We start from the raw sequence: 20,665 nt of genomic DNA, 5'->3' as shown, positions 1-20,665 counted from the left end.
AAGTACAATTACACAAAAAACACAATTTACCAGGCAGATGAATGAGTATTTTGATTGATGACTTCACCCAGTTTTTTTAAGCAGTTGTAGTTTTGAATAATGTTATCAGGCAGCTGTATATCAGCCATTTGTATGCGTTTTAGCCCCGTTATGGTACTACTTGTGGTTAACAATAGATCATTGTTAATCACCCGATCAGACTTTCGGATTAAGTCTATGGAGGAATGGACTTCATTAGCATTGCCATAAAGAATCAGCTCAGTGTGGTGACTATGCCGAGAAAGTCAGGCAAAATATCACACACCTGACAACACGGGCAGCCTCCTGGCCATGCAGATAAAGAGTTTATGGGAACAAAATGAACTAAAACCAGATTTTTTTTTTAATAACCCACATAATTGTAGATTGCAGTAATTTTCTCCTGTGAAACCTCCAAGAAGACACAGGCAGATGTCTTATCTGCCATAAAATGTGTTTTTCCCCCCAGCATTATGTGCAAAGCGAGTCTGATTTAGTAACAATTATAAAAGTGAAATGTACTTTACCTTCCTCTATGACACGTCCCTTCTCGTCCAGCATGCCTTGAATCTCACAGCCTCGCACATACATCAAGCCAGTTTGCTCGGCGATGGGTTGACGGCGGTCAATCTTGGTACCATATGGCAGGGTGGGCCTCAAGGTAATAAGGAAGCAGACGTCATGCTTACGGAGGCCTAGAGGGATGGGGAAGAGTAAGATATTTTGCCACTTAGGTCCTCACAGTAACAAGGCCGGTCATCCAATCCCTATCTATTGAAATAGCTAAAGAGTGGGCAAACTTCTCGCGCTATTGTAAAAGATACCTTGACATAAGCCCTCACGTCGATTCGGAAAAGCCCCCAATGAAGCTTGGTAATGAAGTTTGGTTATTCCTAAATTCATGTACATTTCACTAACCGCTATGTTTACCGTCGTGCACAAGAATTATTTTTTTTAATTAAGAACTCCCTTATACAAATTCTAGAAAGCATAGAGATAATCAGTGGGGAGGAAAGACTGATTTGTATACCCAGTGCACACCCAGCAGATGCATAATACAAATGCTATTAAAAAAAGCACCTATCTCAAGTATTAATATTGGGAACGTACCTAAGCAAAACAGTAACTGATATAGTTACAAGGCCATATAAACGCGTCATAATGCACAATATTGTTAAACGGCAGCTGTAATGTACAGTTTGTTTCCGCTGGATGAGCACAGATTCCCGGCTTATAGCAGATACAAATCATTAACTGGCTTAAGAGTTGCCATATGTGACCCAGCTGTGACTTTAAAGATGGATAACAGGGGCAAAAAGTGACTGATTCCTATGACATAACGAGGTGCTATAAGTGTGCAGCGAGAAGCATCTGTGTTCTGTAACGCCGCCAGACACCTGGTGACGGACTGTGGCAAGCGTGCTGCCTGGCACTCGGCAAGGTTCCGTCCCTGTGCTGGTCAAACACATGGGGCTTAATTGCCCTGCCAACAAAGGTCACCTTAAGTGTGAGGTTCCAACCAGAGGACCTACGGGGATATGTTATGCTCCCGAGTGCCAGCTGGCAGCACCCCGAGAGCTACTCACAGGGCCTTCAACATATAAATTACACTCATCAGTCAAGGCTGTCTGGGAAACCTGGCCCCTGCAATCGAAAATCAGCGTATTTTTAGATCACAGTAAGGATTGTGGGAATCGATACTCCCTGAGAATAGCCGTCATCTAGTCTATTATAAAAAGAAAATCATTAGAGAGAATCGAGGTGCCCATATACAAAGAACATTCCCTACAGGATCTAACATCCGTGGCTATACTATACGCTTGGGCCCACTGGATCACAAGCATACAGAGTTTCTGGTATCAAACATTTATTTAACTCATAAAAGCCTCTCCATGCCAATTCAAGCTCTGGCAATCAGGGACTGCACTTTTTGGCTCTAGATCTGTGAATGAAGTAGACATGAAGAGCGAGGTAAGACAGAGCAAAGGCAACCCGTAGAAGAAGAAGGACTTCCGTACCTTCCCATTCGTCCTTGATCTGGTTTCGGATATTCAGGTTGATCGTGACATCGGCTCGGACACGCGTTGGCCAGTTTTCACCTATGTTAGGCTTGGCTACTTCCACAACGGAGAAAGCCACGATTGGCTGGGCCATGCGTGCCCATCCGCCAAACACTGTGCCGCCATATTCAGACTGCCTGCATCAGGAGTAATGCACAGTTACTGGGGTGTACTTGTATTTTTTAATATATACAGTATGTGTACCGGAGAGAATATACAAAATAAACACGATATGTTCACAAGACAGCATTGTCTCAACTGCTTAAAAGCCGTGCTGTAGAAATATTTGCGGCCACCTGTCCTCTCCGTGAAATTAAAATGTTTATATATAATTCAGCACAGGTCTTTTATGTTAGTCAATGGATTGCAGAGTCAGCGTGCTGAGCAGCAAGAGGGTTACTGATCAAAGACAAGCAGACTCGGCATCCTGAAATAGCCTCGTAACATGAAGCAGGGCCCAGGCTCAGGTTCCCAGAGTCCTCGCTCCTCCGGATAGGCAACAGATCTGCAAAGAACGCCAGAGAGATCAGCCCTGGAACAAACCATACCGATTGGGGCAGGGTGAGAAAAATCATAACAAACTCAGCAGATGCTGCCCCTGTGTGCATGCGCAGTACGCACTCCCATTGATTTTAATAGGAGCGCATTGCTGCCACAGACCACGGAGGAAAAGCTCAGCAACTTCAAGCAGTTTGTTATTTTGGTTTTGAAGAACACATTAAAGGACACATTAAACTGTCCCTTTAAACATCTGCTCAAACAATTGGACCCCCCTCCCCCCAAAAAAATAAACCCCTGCTATGCACCAATACAGTAAGTAAGCGTGAAAAGTCTCTAGAAGTTTCTGTTAAAAAGACTTGGCTAAAGGCTTAAGCTAAAAACTATCCTTGTCTGATTGTGGAGGAATTCTGCCGGAAGCCACGTAATACTTAGCTAGGGATGACAAATATACTTGAAATGCAGGGAAATGCTAGAAAAACATAGCTGCACAGAGAGAAGCTTTATCCATGGAGTGCTACGCAGAGAACTCAAAATGTTAGGTACTAGCGGTATTTATTTCCCGGTATCATGGGTTATGATGTCATTTTAAAATGCCATTTATTTTCACTGCCCCCTATTGAAACCCCACTATGGAATCTGCTATTTAAGTAAAAGTAATGTAATATAAACACGGGAAGATATGGACTGTGATCAACCAGTAATAGCATGTACAAATTGATCTCTACATGATGGAAGACACATGTGGCCGCACAAACTTATGTCATAGCAAATCCAGTGTAAGGTTGGATGTAGATTGCCTTTTTTTTTTTTTTTAACAAATTGTTCTTTTTTTTTTTGTATTGTTATTTTTTATTGTTCAGCCATGAGTACTAAATACTTAAAGCTCAAGACTGAGCTTTCATGACATTTTGGAAGTCTTTACTTTGTAACGTTCACGCTTCCACGTACGAGCTGAATCGTTTCTTAGGAGCAGCGTTAAGTACGTGTACCCTTCCGCTGATAGGCCCTGCTGTGATATGGCAGACCTCTGCGTTATGGAAATACCACCAGTGAATGTCAGGGGTCTCAATGCTATTTAATCATATATGGAGATTTTTATCCTCCAATGAGCCAGAGATTTGGGGGGGAAAATCCACTGTTTCAAATACAAAATTGCAGTCACTTACAAGCCAGATGCCTGCTGTGGTCTTCGCTTAATAGAATCACGTTAAGTAAGCATCACTCCGGATGTGTTAAATCAATTAAAAATTGTGTTTTGGGACCTTACAGGGACACACAGCGTAGTAGTATAAGAAGAAACAGTGGAGAAAGACGGTCTGATGGTGCCACTTACCATGGTTTCATCCGGCATACCACATCTTCTATGTCTTGTCTAATCTCGTAAGTAGACTCCAAGCGGAAAAGATTGAAATTCCGTAGAAGGTAGTCGTGGAGCGTAAGGAACTGCAGATTGAGCTTTGGCAATGCCAGGCACCCTAATGGAAGATCATTTACAGCGTGACAATCCTAACCAGCTCTGAAATATAGGCACGACTCACGAATAAACAAGGAAATCCGACTGACACCATTAGTTTTACTTTTAATCTGATGTAAAGTATGACTCCACATCAGGATCCCATGTTAGGCAAAAGAAGCCATCGACATGTACAAATAGTAATTGCACCATAACAGTTCTATCGGTTTACATTACATATTACTTTCTATAGGACAGCAGAGATAATATGAATATACTAACAATTCAGTAAGTACCAGAGCGGTGCTAGGACTACAAATCCAGAACAGTCAATAAGCAGATTTGTTAAGGAAATGGCGGTTTAAACAAAACACTTCGGGGAACACATCATTCACATAATTTTTATTTTTTTTAAGAAAACATGCCATTTTTCTCCATTTCTCCCCCACCCCAAGAAAAAGGTGAGAGCTGTGTATTTCTATCAGCTCCGCAAGGTGAATACCAAGAAATGAGGAGTTTACATGGACTCTTACCTTCTCCGGAGTAATACTCTGTGGGTACGATGTTCTCATCCCAGATGATTTTCTCTGTTGGGTACAAGGGCATTTGGTTCAGCTGCTGGATCTGGGAGATTCTCCTTTCATGACGTGACACCTGTCCCGTAATACAAAAAAAGCATTATATCATTACTCAAATGGACAGACTTGTTTAGCGCTACATAAGTGCTCCTAAACATTTGCTCTGGTCCTCTGTAAGTAACGTCCTTGGTGCATCAGAGCTTATATACACCACTATTATCACGTCATCTAGGTGGGATAAGCAGGACAGGCAATCTTGCCCACTGCACCTGGAACCACTTCAACTTCAAACCCCAACAATCTAAGCCGGTAAAAGTTTGAGTTTGATCTAAAGTGTAAACCTCCCATGATTCTAGCTATCTTAGGACAAACAAAGCCTTGATCATGACCATGAGTGGTGTTGATGGACACTGAGAGCTACGTGTTTGTTGCCCACGTCAGATACTCCTAACAAAAAGAGGGAAATAATTTTAATTTACACAAGAATAATTTAGGATGCAACATTCGCAGCAACAGAAATGAAGAAGAAAGCATCGAAATACACACTGAAGCCTCTCCGAGCAACATACCAGCAGCTCCATGAGAAACTCCTTCTCGTATTTTGTTTCAACTCCTTCAGGCAAAGCAGGCAAAAGGCAGAGGTGCGATGCCACACGGTGGAGGGTGCTGGTACTGCAATACAACAGAACACGTTCAAAACATCACAACACTGATTCTTCGATTCTTTATATTTTTTATCTATTAATAAATAAATAAATAAATAAAAAATGGTGTCCCGCTTTAACATACGAGGAACGGAATGATACTTTACTGAATAGGAATCTTGATGTGTGTTTACCTAAGAGGTCCAAAGAACTTGACAAGAGATTCCCTTGTATCCACAGCAGCCACGTTGGACAGCGCAAAGCAATACAGCTCAGAGAAGTGCGCAAAAGCCGTTCTCTAAATGACACAAATAACAAAATAAAAAAGTGGCAAGGGCAGATCAATTTTAGAGTTTTCATAAAGTCATTTTAAAATAAATAATAAATGCTACCCCAAATAATCCAGTAGGTGAATCGCACTGACCTGAAGGGAGGTAATGCGGTCATAGTGTATGGTTGTCATCTCATTCTCTGTCAAGGCATTCCCAGTCTGATCGTTAATTTCAAACCCAGCGTAGAATTTCAACATATCCAGGAGCTATAAGAAACATTATATGCTTAGGAAGCCCACCCAAGCGTATTCTTTTGCCACGCATTAATGATCTCTCGCCTCACCTGAGAAAAGAGATGTCCCTCCTGTTCTCGCTTGCTGAGGTTAGATAAGTGACAATGGACCACAATATGAGAGTCATCTAACACCGTGTTGAACCAGCGCCGGGTGGGAAGTAAGGCCTGTGAGGAATGGACAGTTAGTAAGAAGAAGAAAAAAAAAACACCCCCAATAAATTATGGTGGTCATGCAAGAATAATGACAAGTTACCTCCAGGTCAATCATCAGCTCTATGAAGCGTTCGCAGTAGTGGACCTTCTCCAGCGGCACTGGTCCTATTGGAGACAAATGTGACGAGTGTAAAAACTCAGTACTCAAAAGGATTTAATGACTTTGGAATGAATAACCTTAAACAATCCTAGATTACATTTCCTTACAGACATTAACAGCAACACTCCACATTTAAAGATTTAATTATTAGAAATAGTTGTGTTTGCAGTAACAAGGCTGGAAGATGATTTATGACATTTCAATAAATGTTTTACACGTACCTTTTCACACACCATGCCCATCATTTGTGCTATTTCCAATTTATCTGGATCGAGCACTAAAGGAAACGCCATCCCAAAATCCTTTCCTTTTTTTGTCTCATGTTCTACTATCACGCTTGCGGCAAATCATTTTAAATTAGGCAGGCACCATGGAAACCCCTGTGTAAGAGACCACCATTACCTGAAGCTGAGATGGATTGGAGAACCGATAAAAACTTCTGGATAAGCTGCCAAAGAAATGTTCGTTCCTGAGTCGCCCTAAAAGGCAAAGGAAAAATCATATTAGGCCATATTTACAGGGGCAGTTCAGGGTCTCTCACAAACCCACTATAGAAGAATGCATAATGCCTGTTTATATTCCCTTACGGTGTTAACCTCTACCACTTCTGCTGAGACGCTGTTGCTTTTTATCTTCTATCCGTTCCCCGAAGTAAAACTTCCTTGTAATACATCAAAGCCTCTCACCCTCTCGTTTTAGATTGGGACCTTTTCTGTTCTGATATTTCCCCTCCTTTGAAATAGACTTTCTCCCCGTACTTTGTTAAATCCCTTCATGCATTTAAATGTTTATATCGTATCATCTCTCCCTCTTCTTTCCTCCAGGGTGTACATATTGAGACCCTCCCCTCCTAAATTTTATCCTGCAGACCACTCACCATTTAGGTAGCCCTCCCTAATTTTGGTACAGAGAGCCCCCCAGGAATTTGAAATCAAAACCCCCCACTGTTTGTGAATCACAATTGGGGGGGGGGAATCCCACATGCCAATTCCCTGCCAAAAAAGAAGAGGTGTGCGATAATGGGAGAAACGTTCATGGCTACATACTGTGCCCGTGCCTGGGAATCCATCTTCTCATCGGTTTTCTTTATGAGATTCCAAAACTTCCTCAGCTTCTGCATCTTCTTCAGCTCCTGCTCTAGACGATGCTACAAGAGAAGCGGGCTGGGTAAATGAACTTGTTTTTTGAGAAAATAAGGGGAAATATTCACTTTTCCATGAGCTCTAGATCGTTTGCGCAGAGATTACAAACTGGGAAAAGGTAAGCCTGGCTAATTTTCCCTGCAAGAAAGGCAATAAGATGAAATGTGTCTTCTCACTGCAACCGATTCTTTTGTGAACAAGCGTCTAGGTTCAATGTTGGCACCACAATTCTGAAGCATTCAATAAGTGAAAAAGTCCTGTCTATCAACAAGCCATCTAGACCTATATTGTAGTTTTACAAGCAGCTTCCTAGCTTTGCAAATCATACTTCATTTTCTCCAGCCGCGTAGATGGGGCTCTTACAACTAGAAGTACACTACAACAGAAGTGATAAGAACCTTGCTATAAAGGCCTCATTAAATAAACGGACTACCTCTGCGGGTAGAGAGGCAGAGAGAACATAACAGCCTATGGAGTCTCTGATAGTTTGTCACATAAGTTCATATCTGGGGAGTAAATAATACACAGGAAATGCAATGAGATCTTTCACAGCCGCTACACGGATTCACTAACAATATTAAGTGCATTTAGAACGAGCGGCAAGCTTACGTTTTGCAGGCAGGTCCACATGGGTAAAGATATCAGCTGCTGAACTTGTCCACGGATTAAATCAACTTCCTGCCAGAAGGAGGATAGAAAAATGTCGTGTTTACTTCGTACATATATTAGGCTGAGAAGAGGAGCATTCTGTTTCTTTTGTAGGCAATCGAGCCCTGCACAGTAGGATGTAGAATGGTGGATATCCTAACATGTTGTGCATTGGATTGTTTTAAACCAGATGTAGCGTCATGTTTCTACCATGTGGGGGGCACCAAGTCTCTAACATGTGGTGGGCACCAAGTCTCTACCAAGATGTCAGATTTGCGGGCAAAGGTTCCCTTTCACAAGACGGAGAGACCGCGGGAAACGCTTACCAAGCTGTTGAAGCAGTGATCCAGGAAAAGAAGCAAGATTGTACGCTCGTGTAAGGAGTATTCACTTTCCGCCTCATCAGCTACCGATGCTTCCATAATACTCTTGAAGAACGAAGGAAAGTGTTGAGGCTTCCTCTTGAAAGTCTGGAAACAAATAAAGAGTTTAATGAACCCCTAGGAAGGGAATCTGACTCACAAACCACAAAGTTACCCAAAGGAACAATCAAATTATTCTAATGATAGCAATAAGCAGGAGAGAGGTTACCTCCCAGGCAGGCACATTCTCGCGGAACTTCTCGTTCACCATGCAGCAGATGGACATTACGTAGGCTTTGCTAGAAACTTCTGGCGTGTAATTCAGCCACAGATAGTTCTCCAGGTACTGGCTGAAACAAACAAATCAGATCAACACTTTAGTATATATATATATATATATATATTTATATATATATATAATATAAATAAATAAAGCACCATTGTGTAAACGTTGTTTACAAAAATATTATATATTTATTTTTAAACCAAAAACAGTCTAAGATTTTAATATGTTCCTCAGGCAAGAGGGGTGAATTGTCTCAGCATAATGTATAGTAACATTGATGTATTGTATAGTATATGTACAGTAACATTAGTTAAAATTTAGTTTTACTTTCAAGGAATCTCTCTATAACTGTGTACTTCACAAACCTCCGCTGACCCTCCTCGCAAGAGAAGCTCACTTTAGTTATAATGCTTAGGAACGCTGAATGCTCCTGCAAAGTCCCAGGTTAGTAGATACACCCCCCAAAAAAATTTCACATGAAAACCTAATGAAGCAAAAGTATCTGTGTGTGCAAGATCGGTTTTCTGCTGATTGGGTAAGAACTTCTGCGCGATTGCAACGCACAGGGGGCAACAGCTAAAGGATTCCCAAGAGGGCGATGTCTTTCACATAGAAAGCTTTCGACGGAAAGTGATCCATCCCTTTCACTACGCAACATTTCCTGAAATCCAGGAAGAGTCTAGAGATAAAGACAAAGCTATTTATGTATCCATAAGCTCCTTTGTCTGACCTTGCGTGATGTATTTGTCCAACATGAAAAAATGAGTAGTGTGTATGTATACATGTGTGTGTGTGTGTGTGTGTGTGTGTGTGTGTGTGTGTATATATATATATATATATATTATAATAAGCAATATAAAATATATTACATATACACTCACACACATTTATTTATATATATATATATATATATATATATATATATATATATATACATACACACATACAAACACACACACACACACACACACACATATTTATATATATTTGTTTTCTTGCACTGAACACTGATCTGGTAATGTGTCACAGATACAAAAAAAATGGCAAAACAGGTTTGCATAAAACAAAACAAAAAAAAAATCATTAGTTTGTGACACACAAAAGGTGGTGGTCAACATTTCAACTCTATGGAGATCGCAGTCTTCTCCGGCGTCAGATTGATGTCGCCTTCAATCCGTTTCAACTAACCGAAAAAACTAGCAAAACTAACCCAAAAAAACTAGCAAAACAAATATAATTTCAATGGTTTGTTGATTAATTTTTTGAAGGGAGGCCGTTATGAAAGTAACAGCAATTCTTTGGTTTGAATAAGAAGAAGAGCGATAAAGACGAGTAACACAAGTGATATTTGCACATATCACAAGTCTCACCATGGAGGGGGGGGGATTTGTTTTGTTCAGATGTACAACACACGATGACAATAAAGTTCTGTAATTCAATACTCTTCGCATTCAAAAAAAAAAAAACTCCTGCTGCAACAGCCCTGTAGTTGTGACATCACGGCCCAGTGATGTAATAAAGGCAAGGCTAGTAACTGCACGGTACAGGCTCACGCCACTTGTTGGAAAAACATTGAAGACGAAGCTGTGTATAGTATAGACTCTGGCTACTTATTAAAGAAGCATTGAGAGACAAAACCGTGCACAGTATAGACTCCGGGCACTTGTTGAAGAAGCATTGAAGAAGAAAGATGAGGCTGATCATTTTCTTCTTATTCTTGCTGGTGACCGAACTCAGCGCTGCTCCTCTTCCAGCTAAACGGATTGAAGGAGACAGCAACCTGACGCAGGAGAAGACTGCAGCGCCCACATCTGGAGAGCATAACGCCTACTTTGTGATCTACGACGTTCTTGCAGCAGTCTGTGTATTTCTGGGACTTCTCCTGTGCTGCTTCCCTATCGACGTCCTCCATAAATATGGAAAGAAACGTCAGATGCCGGAGATCAGCGCTCTCAACAACGAGCCAACTGACGAAAACATAATCTGAAGATCGGGCATCCTGTGACGACTCACGTTTGCTATGTTACGGCCTTTATTGTGTAGTAAATAGTTTGTATCTGAAATCTTTAAGAGTCTTTGTTTGATTCCTTTGTGTAATATCTCAATTCAACAAGATCTTTAATAAGGGGTATAGTACAAAAATGCTGGGGGGGGCTGGGGGTTGGTGCACTACAAACTCACCTGAATTCCAAGAGCATTATCTTCCTGATGGCAAACCTACAACAAAGAATTAAACTTTCATTAGGAGAGATTATTAAAAAACAAATTACAAAAAAACATGCGCATCATATATGTGCAAAGGGATACATGAAAGAAACATTCAACGTATGAAAAGACACAATGAAGCATATCTGGGGGCAGAGTGGCACTTAGGGGGATGTAAGGCATATCAGGGGGGCAGAGTGGTACATAGGGGGATAAAAGGCATATCTGGGGGCAGAGTGGCATATAAGGGGGTATAAGGCATATCTGGGGGGCAGAGTGGCATATAAGGGGATAAAAGGCATATCTGGGGGGCAGAGTGGCATATAAGGGGGTATAAGGCATATCTGGGGGGCAGAGTGGCATATAAGGGGATAAAAGGCATATCTGGGGGGCAGAGTGGCATATAATTGGGTATAAGGCATATCTGGGGGGCAGAGTGGCATATAAGGGGGTATAAGGCATATCTGGGGGCAGAGTGGCATTTAAAAGGAAAGTAATTTTTCTCAAACATAGTTTTTATTAAATATGAAACAAAATGTTTACATGTGAATTAATATTTACTAGTAAAACTTTTTCCTATAGGGTAGTCTTATATTCGGGCTTTTCCCCCTAAATTAATATTCAAATTTTGGGTGTCGTCTTATAATCGAGTAAATTCGGTATGTGTGGATCCTAAATACGTCTCACTGACGCCAAAGACTGCTCTAAATACTACACATCCGCATGTTATATGAGCAGAACTTACCTTGATTTTACAATTTCCTTCACGTATATATCTTCTATTACCTATTGAAAGAAAAAAAAGAAAAACCCTTGGTATGATGGTGAAGTCTAGATAATAATTCTCCATTCAGGGAATGAATAAATATTTTATATCATTAATGGCTCTGCCATTCTTACTCACCACTGGTTATACCCTGTGGGACAAAACCTGATCGCTGGACACAGATAACACGGTTACAATTTTTAATTGACAAAAACTTTATTTTATTCTTCGCTAAGTTTGTTGTCTGCAGTCCAGGAGGCCGCCATTGTATTGTCAGATAATTTGGATGATCTTCCCAGTTTAGGAACTACATTGAGACGATTATTTATGGCATTGCTAATGAAGCCCTGCTTGCACACTGCTTTCATTAGTCGGATCATCAGGCTTGGTGGTTTATATGCCGTTCCACAAGCCAGTATGATAAGGAGTCACAGCGTTAGTCGGGTAGAGAATAGCGCTAGAACGCATACAAATGGCAGCTGCCAGAACATATTATCCATACATAATACGTACGATTATAATGTAAAACACTGCGTTCTCCCTTCCAAGAGGTTTGTACTTGAAAATAATGTTGACTTACCTTATAATCAAAGGGTTGCTTCTTCTTTGAGTGTGGAGCCCAGTAAGTTTTTGCCAGCTGGATGGAATAAGGGCAGAATATTGGGTTTATATTCCATTTCTCATTTAGTTTAGATGAAAACACAAAAAAAAGCATTTAACACTCCCTGCCCGGCGCGGGTCACCTTTAAAAGGAAAAGTGCAGCCGTCTTCAGATAACTGAACTTAAGAATAATAACTAAGGAATGATATATCCCAGCATACCGGCACACGGGCGTTATCCCAAATGATCCCTTATCTGAAATACTTCTGATCTGATTTACAAGTTAACTATTTTTTTCCAAATTTCATAAAAACTATGATTGAGAAAACTGTATTTCTCGTTTTTTTCCCTCTTTTATTTGCCAACCTGCCCCCCCCTGGTTATGCAAATCTACCCCCAGATATGCCTTATGCCCACTATATGCCAACCTGCCCCCGTGATATACCTTATACCCCCGATATGCCTTATACCCCCCTGATATGCCACTCTGCACTCTGATATGCCTTATACCCTCCCAGAGATGCCACTGTGCCCCCTGGCATTGCCAGCTGAAAACCCCTTCTGTATCTACTTCACATACACCGATAACACTCGCTGCCTTGATGTATTGTTTTAGTAAGTTTTACACGAAGTGTAAAAAAAAAAAGAACCCTAAACTCCTAGGATTATGGGGAAACATTTTTTATTATTACTATCTATATTATTGATAAGATGGTATCCCCAATTCAGATTTTAACCAACGGCAAAAGAAGACTATATAATATTTTGACGCTTCTGAATTTATATTTCAAAGGCAAGTCCAAGTTGACCCCAGACTGCCCATTCCATATCTTAAAAGCGCAGCCATGTCATTATTGTTTTATATTATAGCGCCTTCATACTCCATAGCGCGGTACAATATTTTTATCTACAGTCAGTGTGATTATTCCAGTTCCCCCTTTTCGGGGTAAACTAATGTCAATATATATAATGTTTGTGAACATAACGTAAAGTGCTAAAACACCCCAAAATTCACCTCTCAATTAGGTCACTGTCCCTCGAATATAAGGATGTGCGGGGGAAATCAGCAGAAACCGTAACCATGGTAACCGCCTCGAATTTATCACTTGGCCCAGAGTGAGTAGCTTTACGATATATATATTCAACTCAAACTGGTGCCAATTGCAGTGTACAGCGCTACGGCATGTGATAGCGCTATACAAAGCAATCTATTGTAACTTAACGCTATATAGAGCCTACATACTGTCGGGCTGCAGCTGGAAGAGCCGGCATGGAGTTTAATATCCACAGGGGGAAGGGAGCCCATTATTCAAACAGAGGCAGCGGCACATGGAATAACAGCAGTCTCACCTGAGTGACAAACTCCGCGTTCATCTGGGTTACCGTCGGGGTAGCCATTTTCCGGGCTGTCGGCTGTCCGGCGGGTCGGGTTTCCATGGTTACACACCGGGAAACCGGGACGCGCACGGGTCTGAAAGAGTAAAAAACGCAGCCACAACTCCTGAACCGGAAGGACTGACACAGCGTGACGAAAGGGGACGTGACGAGCAAAGCAAAGCGACACGTTCTGCAATATAAGCAGCGCCGCCTACTGCAGCCGAGAAGGCTGCCGTGCGAAGGGTTATTGAGGCGGAAAGCCAACGCAGGGCTTCGGAAAAAACACCCGTTAGCTAAACTGATAAATAATGCAGGTTCCGGGGCAGACATTCGGGTACCCTGTGCTTAGCGCCACAGAAACAGCATTTAAGGGGAAGTCCCATAAACAGAAATATTTTTCAGCCTATAGCCCGGCATGTAATAATTTCATTTTATTCCAATAAACTGCCTATATCTACAGACCTGGAGGCCGCCATTGCTGTCAGTCGTGATATTTTGGGCGGTTTTCTCTGCGCAATCCCCACATTGAGCTGATTCTGTACAGCAATGCCAATGAAGTCCTGCTTGTGCAAGGAAACACTTTCTTCCATAGACTTTCATTAGTCAGACTGAGATCATTGAGACAGAGTCGTTCTATTTTTAATCAAAAGGCTGTATGATTAGAAGCTAGGGGGATTAGGTTACAATAACACAATGAGAGCGAATGTAATGGACTAATTGATATGCATCCATCTGAAAGCATGGGATAGGCATAAGGCCAAGCTATATATTGGATAAGGCCAGGTACTAAAGGAAAGTACTCAGAGGTTGGGCAGACTGGATGGGCCTACTGGTTCTTATCTGCCGTCACTTTCTATGTTTCTATGTGCCTGGATCACTATATAATGATAGGAGTCATGCTGTACCAGCCTTCGTTTGCAAAGTTTGGGGTCACAAATCTTAAAATCTATTACATCTCAAATCCATTAAAATAACATGAAATGGATCTGAACTACAGGGATGACGTTGTCAATGATGTAAATCATTTGGTTTTGTTCATATGTACAACACATTTGTCAAATAATGTAAGACAAAGTTCTGTATTTCAATACTCTTTCTTGTATGAAAAAATAAACAAAAAAAAAGGTGTGCTTCACGTCAGCTGCAATCATTCTGTAGTTGTGATATCACGGCCCAGTGATGTAATAAAGGCAAGGCTAGTAACTGCACGGTACAGGCTCACGCCACTTGTTGGAAAAACATTGAAGACGAAGCTGTGTATAGTATAGACTCTGGCTACTTGTTAAAGAAGCATTGAGAGACAAAACCGTGCACAGTATAGACTCCGGGCACTTGTTGAAGAAGCATTTAAGAAGAAAGATGAGGCTGATCATTTTCTTCTTATTCTTGCTGGTGACCGAACTCAGCGCTGCTCCTCTTCCAGCTAAACGGATTGAAGGCGACAGCAACCTGACGCAGGAGAAGACTGCAGCGCCCACATCTGGAGAGCATAACGTCTACTTTGTGATCTACGACGTTCTTGCAGCAGTCTGTGTATTTCTGGGACTTCTCCTGTGCTGCTTCCCTATCGACGTCCTCCATAAATATGGAAAGAAACGTCAGATGCCGGAGATCAGCGCTCTCAACGAGCCAACTGACGAAAACATAATCTGAAGATCAGGCATCCTGTGACGACTCACGTTTGCTATGTTATGGTCTTTATTGTGTAGTAAATAGTTTGCATCTGAAATCTTTAAGAGTCTTTGATTCCTTTTTGCATATTTTACTATGTGACCCCCTCCGTGAGAGTCCTGGGCATCCCTTGATAATGATTTCCATCATTACTCAGGGTCACCTCAGACCTTCTTACACAAGGCTCTCATTAGCCTGGATACACACCTTGACTCATTATACATTTATACTCCGAGGAACGCACTCCTCAACACACACACACATACCCAAACTGCCGTCTTCTGCTCCCAATGACCGATCTTAGGGCGCACCACACGTCACATACCCCTAAGGATGCACAAATGATACCAGTGAGTTAAAATGTTCCACTGAATACACCCAGTGAGCTCTAAATCCTTCTAATAATAAAACCAGAGACGAAACAGTCAGCACAGCAGGATTAATAAACTCAATTTATTATAACTTCTTGCCTGCATGCCTTTTCAACACACAGCACGGGGAAACAACAGAACAATAACAGACGTGATAAACCTTTATAATCGAAGTCTATACACAACATAAAAAAACACTGCCATGGCGGTCAAATATATTTCGAGTATCAGATTAGTCTGTCAATCTCTGCATACATTGAGCTTTGTGTTGATTTTATAACAGTGAATATAAAGAAAATATCTTGATATGTTGGTACTGAGCCGTGGGTTTCTATTTGAGATCATCAACAAAAAAAACCCAAAGAAATGACCCTGGCTACATATTGAGCTTTATTTGTTAAAATCTGGCTTTGACGTCTTGGATCGTTTCTTTGGAACTCAATAGGAGTCCGGGGGATTTAGGAAATTTGAAATAATCTACATCACGCTGCTGACACATTAACGTTCGGTATACGGTGGAAAGTGTTACAAAGTGAGCCATAAAGAAGCCATAAACATATATGCGGGGATATTTCACCCATCATGCAGTCCTCAACCACTGCATTTTTAATATAATTTAATAAAAAGTAAATAACTAGACTGAACTGAAGTCACGGTGTAACATGAATCTTGGCGCAGAATTACATATTTTGGTGCTGCAGAAATGGGATATAATAGCTGGTGGTCAGGTGACCTATTTATTTATTTTCTAGGACACACGTATTCTTCACAAATCTCTGACTAGGGTAAAGTCCTGCTCTGTGCAGTATGTGTGACATATAAACTCACGAGAGGGAACCCGTTAGTTATACACCCCACGCACTGCGCGGGGCAGCACTTATTATTATTATAATAATTATCTTTTATTTATATAGCGCCAACAGTTTACGCAGCGCTTGATACAATACATATATTCAAGGGGGATGACGACACTAGAATTGACAGACTAAGACAAAGCGATACATTAGGGGAAGAGGGTCCCACACGCAAGCTTACAATCTTGAGATATGTGATAATTATGCATGGCCTGGACAACATAGCCGATGTGGTTACCCTATAGAATGTGAGCCTTACTGAATTTAAAAATATAACACGTACATGTATGAGCCATGTGGGTGTACATGAGTTGAGTGTCTGTTTGGAGGGGCCTCATGTATGTAAGGATTTTGCCAAGGCGCCCCATGGCCTTAGGATGAACGAAAGGAGGGGATGCAGCTGAAATGTAGAAAGAGGTCTGTGTTATCTAGTCTAGTCAACATATATGAGCGGGTGAAAAAAAACAAAAATCAGAAAAAGTAATTTGAGCAACATGATCTATTCACTAAGAATGGCGCGTTGAAAATTTCGCCTTGGAAAGTCCACCCAGGACCTCCTAGGAGATCTGTTCTGACCCTACATGATGTATAGTTCAATAAGTAAGTCCTTGTAAAGAGAAGCTCGCTGGGGTTTGCCCTTCATAAAATGTAGCAAGATCATTGACTTAAAATGTTCCAACTCTCCTACAAAGCCCCAATAAGTAATTTGATATAATAATTCAAAAAACGTAACCATAAAAACATACAAACAAAAACATTTTTGTAATTACTCTTGACCTGAGTGCTGAGATGTAAACGATTTAAGAGCTTTCCTCAGAATCATCTTCTGTCAGAGGGTACGGGTGTTAGGAATGTTTTACTTAACATACAATGAACATCACAAACTATAAAAAGAATACACAATAACTTTCATAAAAGTTCTGGTAAGGACTAAAAAAACATGCAAAACACTTAGTCCTTAAGCCGAATGTGTGTGAGCTGGTGCCGTTTCAGGTGGGGGTCCTGACGGAAGGTTTTGCCACACTGGAAACACTCAAAGGGTCTCTGGTCAGCATGCATGAGATAATGTCTCTCAAGCTTAGAAGGGGACAGGAAGTTTTTAGTGCACACACTACACACGTAGGTCTTTTTGAAACCCTTGTTTCTGATTGTCCGCCTCCACGGACGCTCGGGGCGTGAGCTTGCAACGTAGTCCTTTGGCACCGTTGTCCTACGCTTCTTGCAAATCGCTCGTTGAGACTTTGGGATCTCTGAAGAGACATCAGTGGATTCTATTTTCACCTCAATTTCTGGGGCAGCACAGGGCTTCATTTGACCAAAGCCTTGGACATTATCTAGAGCGTTTAAAGAATAAACCCGCGAGAACTGAAAGCCATTGTGTTCTCGATGTTGTCTTAATACCCGAGACACATCTCCAAGTGTGCCCTGTGGCTTGTGAAGTTGTATTTTTGGTGTGTGCGTTACCTGGTGTCTTTTAAGATGGGCAGACTGACGGAATTTTTTCCCACACTCAGCACACGCAAAGGGCTTTTGTCCAGTGTGGATAAGGTAATGTCTACGCAACTTGGACAAGGATGGGAACACTTTCTCGCACCGATCACACTTACTGACATTGGGCCTCTGGAGCAGAACGCCTTGGGCACCGCAAAGAAAACGGTAGAGTGTGTCACCACCAATCCCATGCTCATCCTGGTCTGAAATACTGAAAACTCCAGCACTGGTCTGGGCAGCTTGATTCCCCAAAAATCCCCGGAAGTGGAATTCTAACTCTTTATTTAAATCTTGTTGAAAGTGTCTCTGAAGGAGCATTTCAGCAGGTTCCATACCCTGCTCCTTCCCTGTTGGTGCAGGATGTAGTTTAAACGCATTTAAGGAACCATCTAGTTCTTGACACACAAGATCGCCATTCTCCAGATTTTCTGCTCTTTCCATGTGATCCTTTTTATGAAAATGCCCTAATTTGTTGGATTCTGGTAATATATTCTTATCCGTGTCAAGTAGCTCTCCAAATCTTTTCTTTTGTCTTCCAGCTCCTTCTCTGTTTAAAGTCCTTCTTCGACAATTGATTGCATTCCTATCTTCTTTTACGAAACAAATATGCATTTCCAGAATTTGTTGCGTCTCAAACCACTGTTCACAAGAGGGACATTGAGAAGGGATCACATTCAGACTAGAGAAGATTTCGCCAGACTCTTCCTTCTCTCTGGAAGTTGCCATCCCAAAGTCTTTAACTTTCACTAACATATCAGGAACTTGCGGTTGTCGAGTGTGGACATCTTCATGCTTGAGGAGTTTCTCTGGTGTCTTAAAGCATTTAAAGCAATAGCTACACTGGAAAGGCTTCTCCTGAATGTGTGTGAGTTGGTGGATCTTTAGGTGAGTCTTCTGTCTAAACGATTTGCTGCAAACAGCACACGCAAAGGGTTTCTGTCCAGTGTGAACAAGCAGATGCCTCTCCAACTTCGAACAAGATGGAAACACTTTGTGACACCTCTCACATTTCCGATCTTCAATTTTTTTGCTGATAGTAACGTGTTCAGATTCACAATGATAAGGCAGTGTTTTTTCTTCAGGAGTGAAAGTCTTACGGCATCCAGAATAAGCAGGGGCAGCCCTACATTTTCTCATACGAGCAGCAGATGTCTTCCTCACCGGCCTCACTTGACTAGCGGGGGTCTCATTATGAAGTTGCTGGTGCTTTGAAAATGTTTCTGGGTTTTTAAAGTGACGGTGACAAACGTTACACCGGAAAGGCAACACGTGTGTGATCATGTGTCTCTCTAGGTGGACAAGCTGCCGAAAAGACTTGCTGCATTCCTGGCACTCGAAGGGCTTTTGGCCAGTGTGGGTGAGGTGATGTCTTGCAAGCTTAGAAGGGGTTTCAAACTGTTTGGGGCAAACATCACAGCGATATGACCTCCTCCTAGGTGATATCGTAAGATGTTTGCCCTGCTGGGTTTTCAACATTTTTTCTTTGCACGAGTCACAAGGAAACCAGAACTAGAAGCTAGTGTTGCAGGCAAAGCCTGAGGTCCCACTGGAGAAGAATGATGGTGTCCCTCGGCTCATCTTTAAATCATTCTGTCCTCTTCCATCCCAAAGGTTCTTAAAAGAAAGTATTTCATGTCTGCTGCTGTGCTTGCACTCTTAAGGTCTTCTTCCTTTGTCTTACTTGAAGCAGTTGCTTCCATTACTATTCTGGATTCTCTCTCTGAAAGCCCACTGTGCCTCATCCTGTTGTTCACAGCCCTGTCAGGAATCTTTCTTATCTGTTATTGCTTCCCCTCAGGGTAAGATGAGGACAGCAGCTATGCAGCCATAATCTGCACCCGGAAGTCATGTGCCACTAGCTGGGATGTGTCAAACTCCCTGCCTGATGAAATCATAAAAAGGGACTGAAGCAGTGGCAGCCATCTTTGATATGGGAGTTTTCTGGAGACGCATCTTTAGCATTGTTTCTGCACTGTCCACTGGTTGCTATGCCAACAGGCACATAACCTCTAAAGAGTCCAAAAAAGGACAAGGGGTCTTTATGTACGCATGACATCCAAAGAGTCTGTATATGCTATATAGATACCAGTTTAATTAAAATGATTTGTGCACTTGGAATCGTGTTGGTCTGAAGCTACTATCGATAGCAAATGCCGTAAAATCTTGGATATAATACACACCTGTGTTTTCTAGAAAAGAAAATGTTGTTTTTTGTATAATATGCACCCCCAGATTAGGCCCCCGACTGACGCTCTGTGAGACCGATCGATGATCAGTGACCTAAACAGTCGTTATTCATTCATCAGATAATTTATTAGGTTAAAAGCTGTTAAGAATAAAATAGATATTGTAAAATAAAAAAATCAGTGATCAGATCTCACTGATGGGTCCTCTGATGCAGAGCGTAACCGACTGCAACTGACCTGGAAGCATCTTTGAGTTTCAGGTATTATAGTGTTACCGCAATCGATATTGAAGGGGTTATCGACATTGAAGGGGGGCGATCATGCAGCTTATGTCAAAAACCCTTTACTTGGGTATAATACGCAAACCTCTTGAAAAAGGAGTAAGTTGCATGTACCATAGTCGAGATTCTTGGTACTACTAAATTAAGGTCCCTACTGCCCCTGGGCGAGAAGAGAAAGTCCCCTTGCACAGAATTTTGGACCGACCTGGGCCCCCCCAGGGCCAGACCACCACTGAGCACCTGCGAGAGGACGAAAGTTTGATCCAATGGCCTCAACACAGAGGCAGCTT

The 20,665-nt window shown here is 41.7% G+C and overlaps 2 protein-coding genes across 2 annotated transcripts in view; both read right to left on the bottom strand.

The window, feature by feature from the left end:
• Positions 1-13,658, bottom strand: part of AQR (aquarius intron-binding spliceosomal factor) — a 28,029-nt gene extending 14,371 nt beyond the window's left edge. The window contains exons 1-18 of the mRNA XM_053475143.1: positions 13,495-13,658; positions 12,124-12,180; positions 11,523-11,563; positions 10,754-10,789; positions 8,516-8,636; positions 8,251-8,394; positions 7,886-7,954; positions 7,181-7,281; positions 6,537-6,613; positions 6,075-6,139; positions 5,870-5,986; positions 5,679-5,792; positions 5,449-5,552; positions 5,180-5,282; positions 4,566-4,686; positions 3,913-4,054; positions 2,037-2,215; positions 546-713 (exon numbers count right to left, since the gene is read on the bottom strand). Coding sequence (XP_053331118.1) covers positions 546-713; positions 2,037-2,215; positions 3,913-4,054; positions 4,566-4,686; positions 5,180-5,282; positions 5,449-5,552; positions 5,679-5,792; positions 5,870-5,986; positions 6,075-6,139; positions 6,537-6,613; positions 7,181-7,281; positions 7,886-7,954; positions 8,251-8,394; positions 8,516-8,636; positions 10,754-10,789; positions 11,523-11,563; positions 12,124-12,180; positions 13,495-13,581 — 1,846 coding nt within the window. The 5' untranslated portion in view covers positions 13,582-13,658. The remainder of the gene's footprint in view (positions 1-545; positions 714-2,036; positions 2,216-3,912; positions 4,055-4,565; positions 4,687-5,179; positions 5,283-5,448; positions 5,553-5,678; positions 5,793-5,869; positions 5,987-6,074; positions 6,140-6,536; positions 6,614-7,180; positions 7,282-7,885; positions 7,955-8,250; positions 8,395-8,515; positions 8,637-10,753; positions 10,790-11,522; positions 11,564-12,123; positions 12,181-13,494) is intronic.
• Positions 13,659-17,355: 3,697 nt separating this feature from the next.
• Positions 17,356-19,748, bottom strand: ZNF770 (zinc finger protein 770). The gene has a single exon (XM_053475178.1). The coding sequence runs from the start codon at positions 19,382-19,384 to the stop codon at positions 17,369-17,371; it is 2,016 nt and encodes a 671-aa protein (XP_053331153.1). The 5' UTR covers positions 19,385-19,748; the 3' UTR covers positions 17,356-17,368.
• Between the last annotated feature and the right edge of the window lie 917 nt (positions 19,749-20,665).

This window comes from Spea bombifrons, chromosome 9 (genome assembly GCF_027358695.1).
Source record: "Spea bombifrons isolate aSpeBom1 chromosome 9, aSpeBom1.2.pri, whole genome shotgun sequence".
In the NCBI taxonomy this organism is placed as follows: Eukaryota; Metazoa; Chordata; class Amphibia; order Anura; family Pelobatidae; genus Spea; species Spea bombifrons.
The sequence above is the reverse complement of the archived record's forward strand: the minus strand, read 5'-3'. Positions and strand labels throughout refer to the sequence as shown.

Excerpts from the sequence above, each read along its gene's own strand:
- ZNF770 (XM_053475178.1), bottom strand. The coding sequence starts at position 19,384 with ATGTTGAAAACCCAGCAGGGCAAACATCTTACGATATCACCTAGGAGG.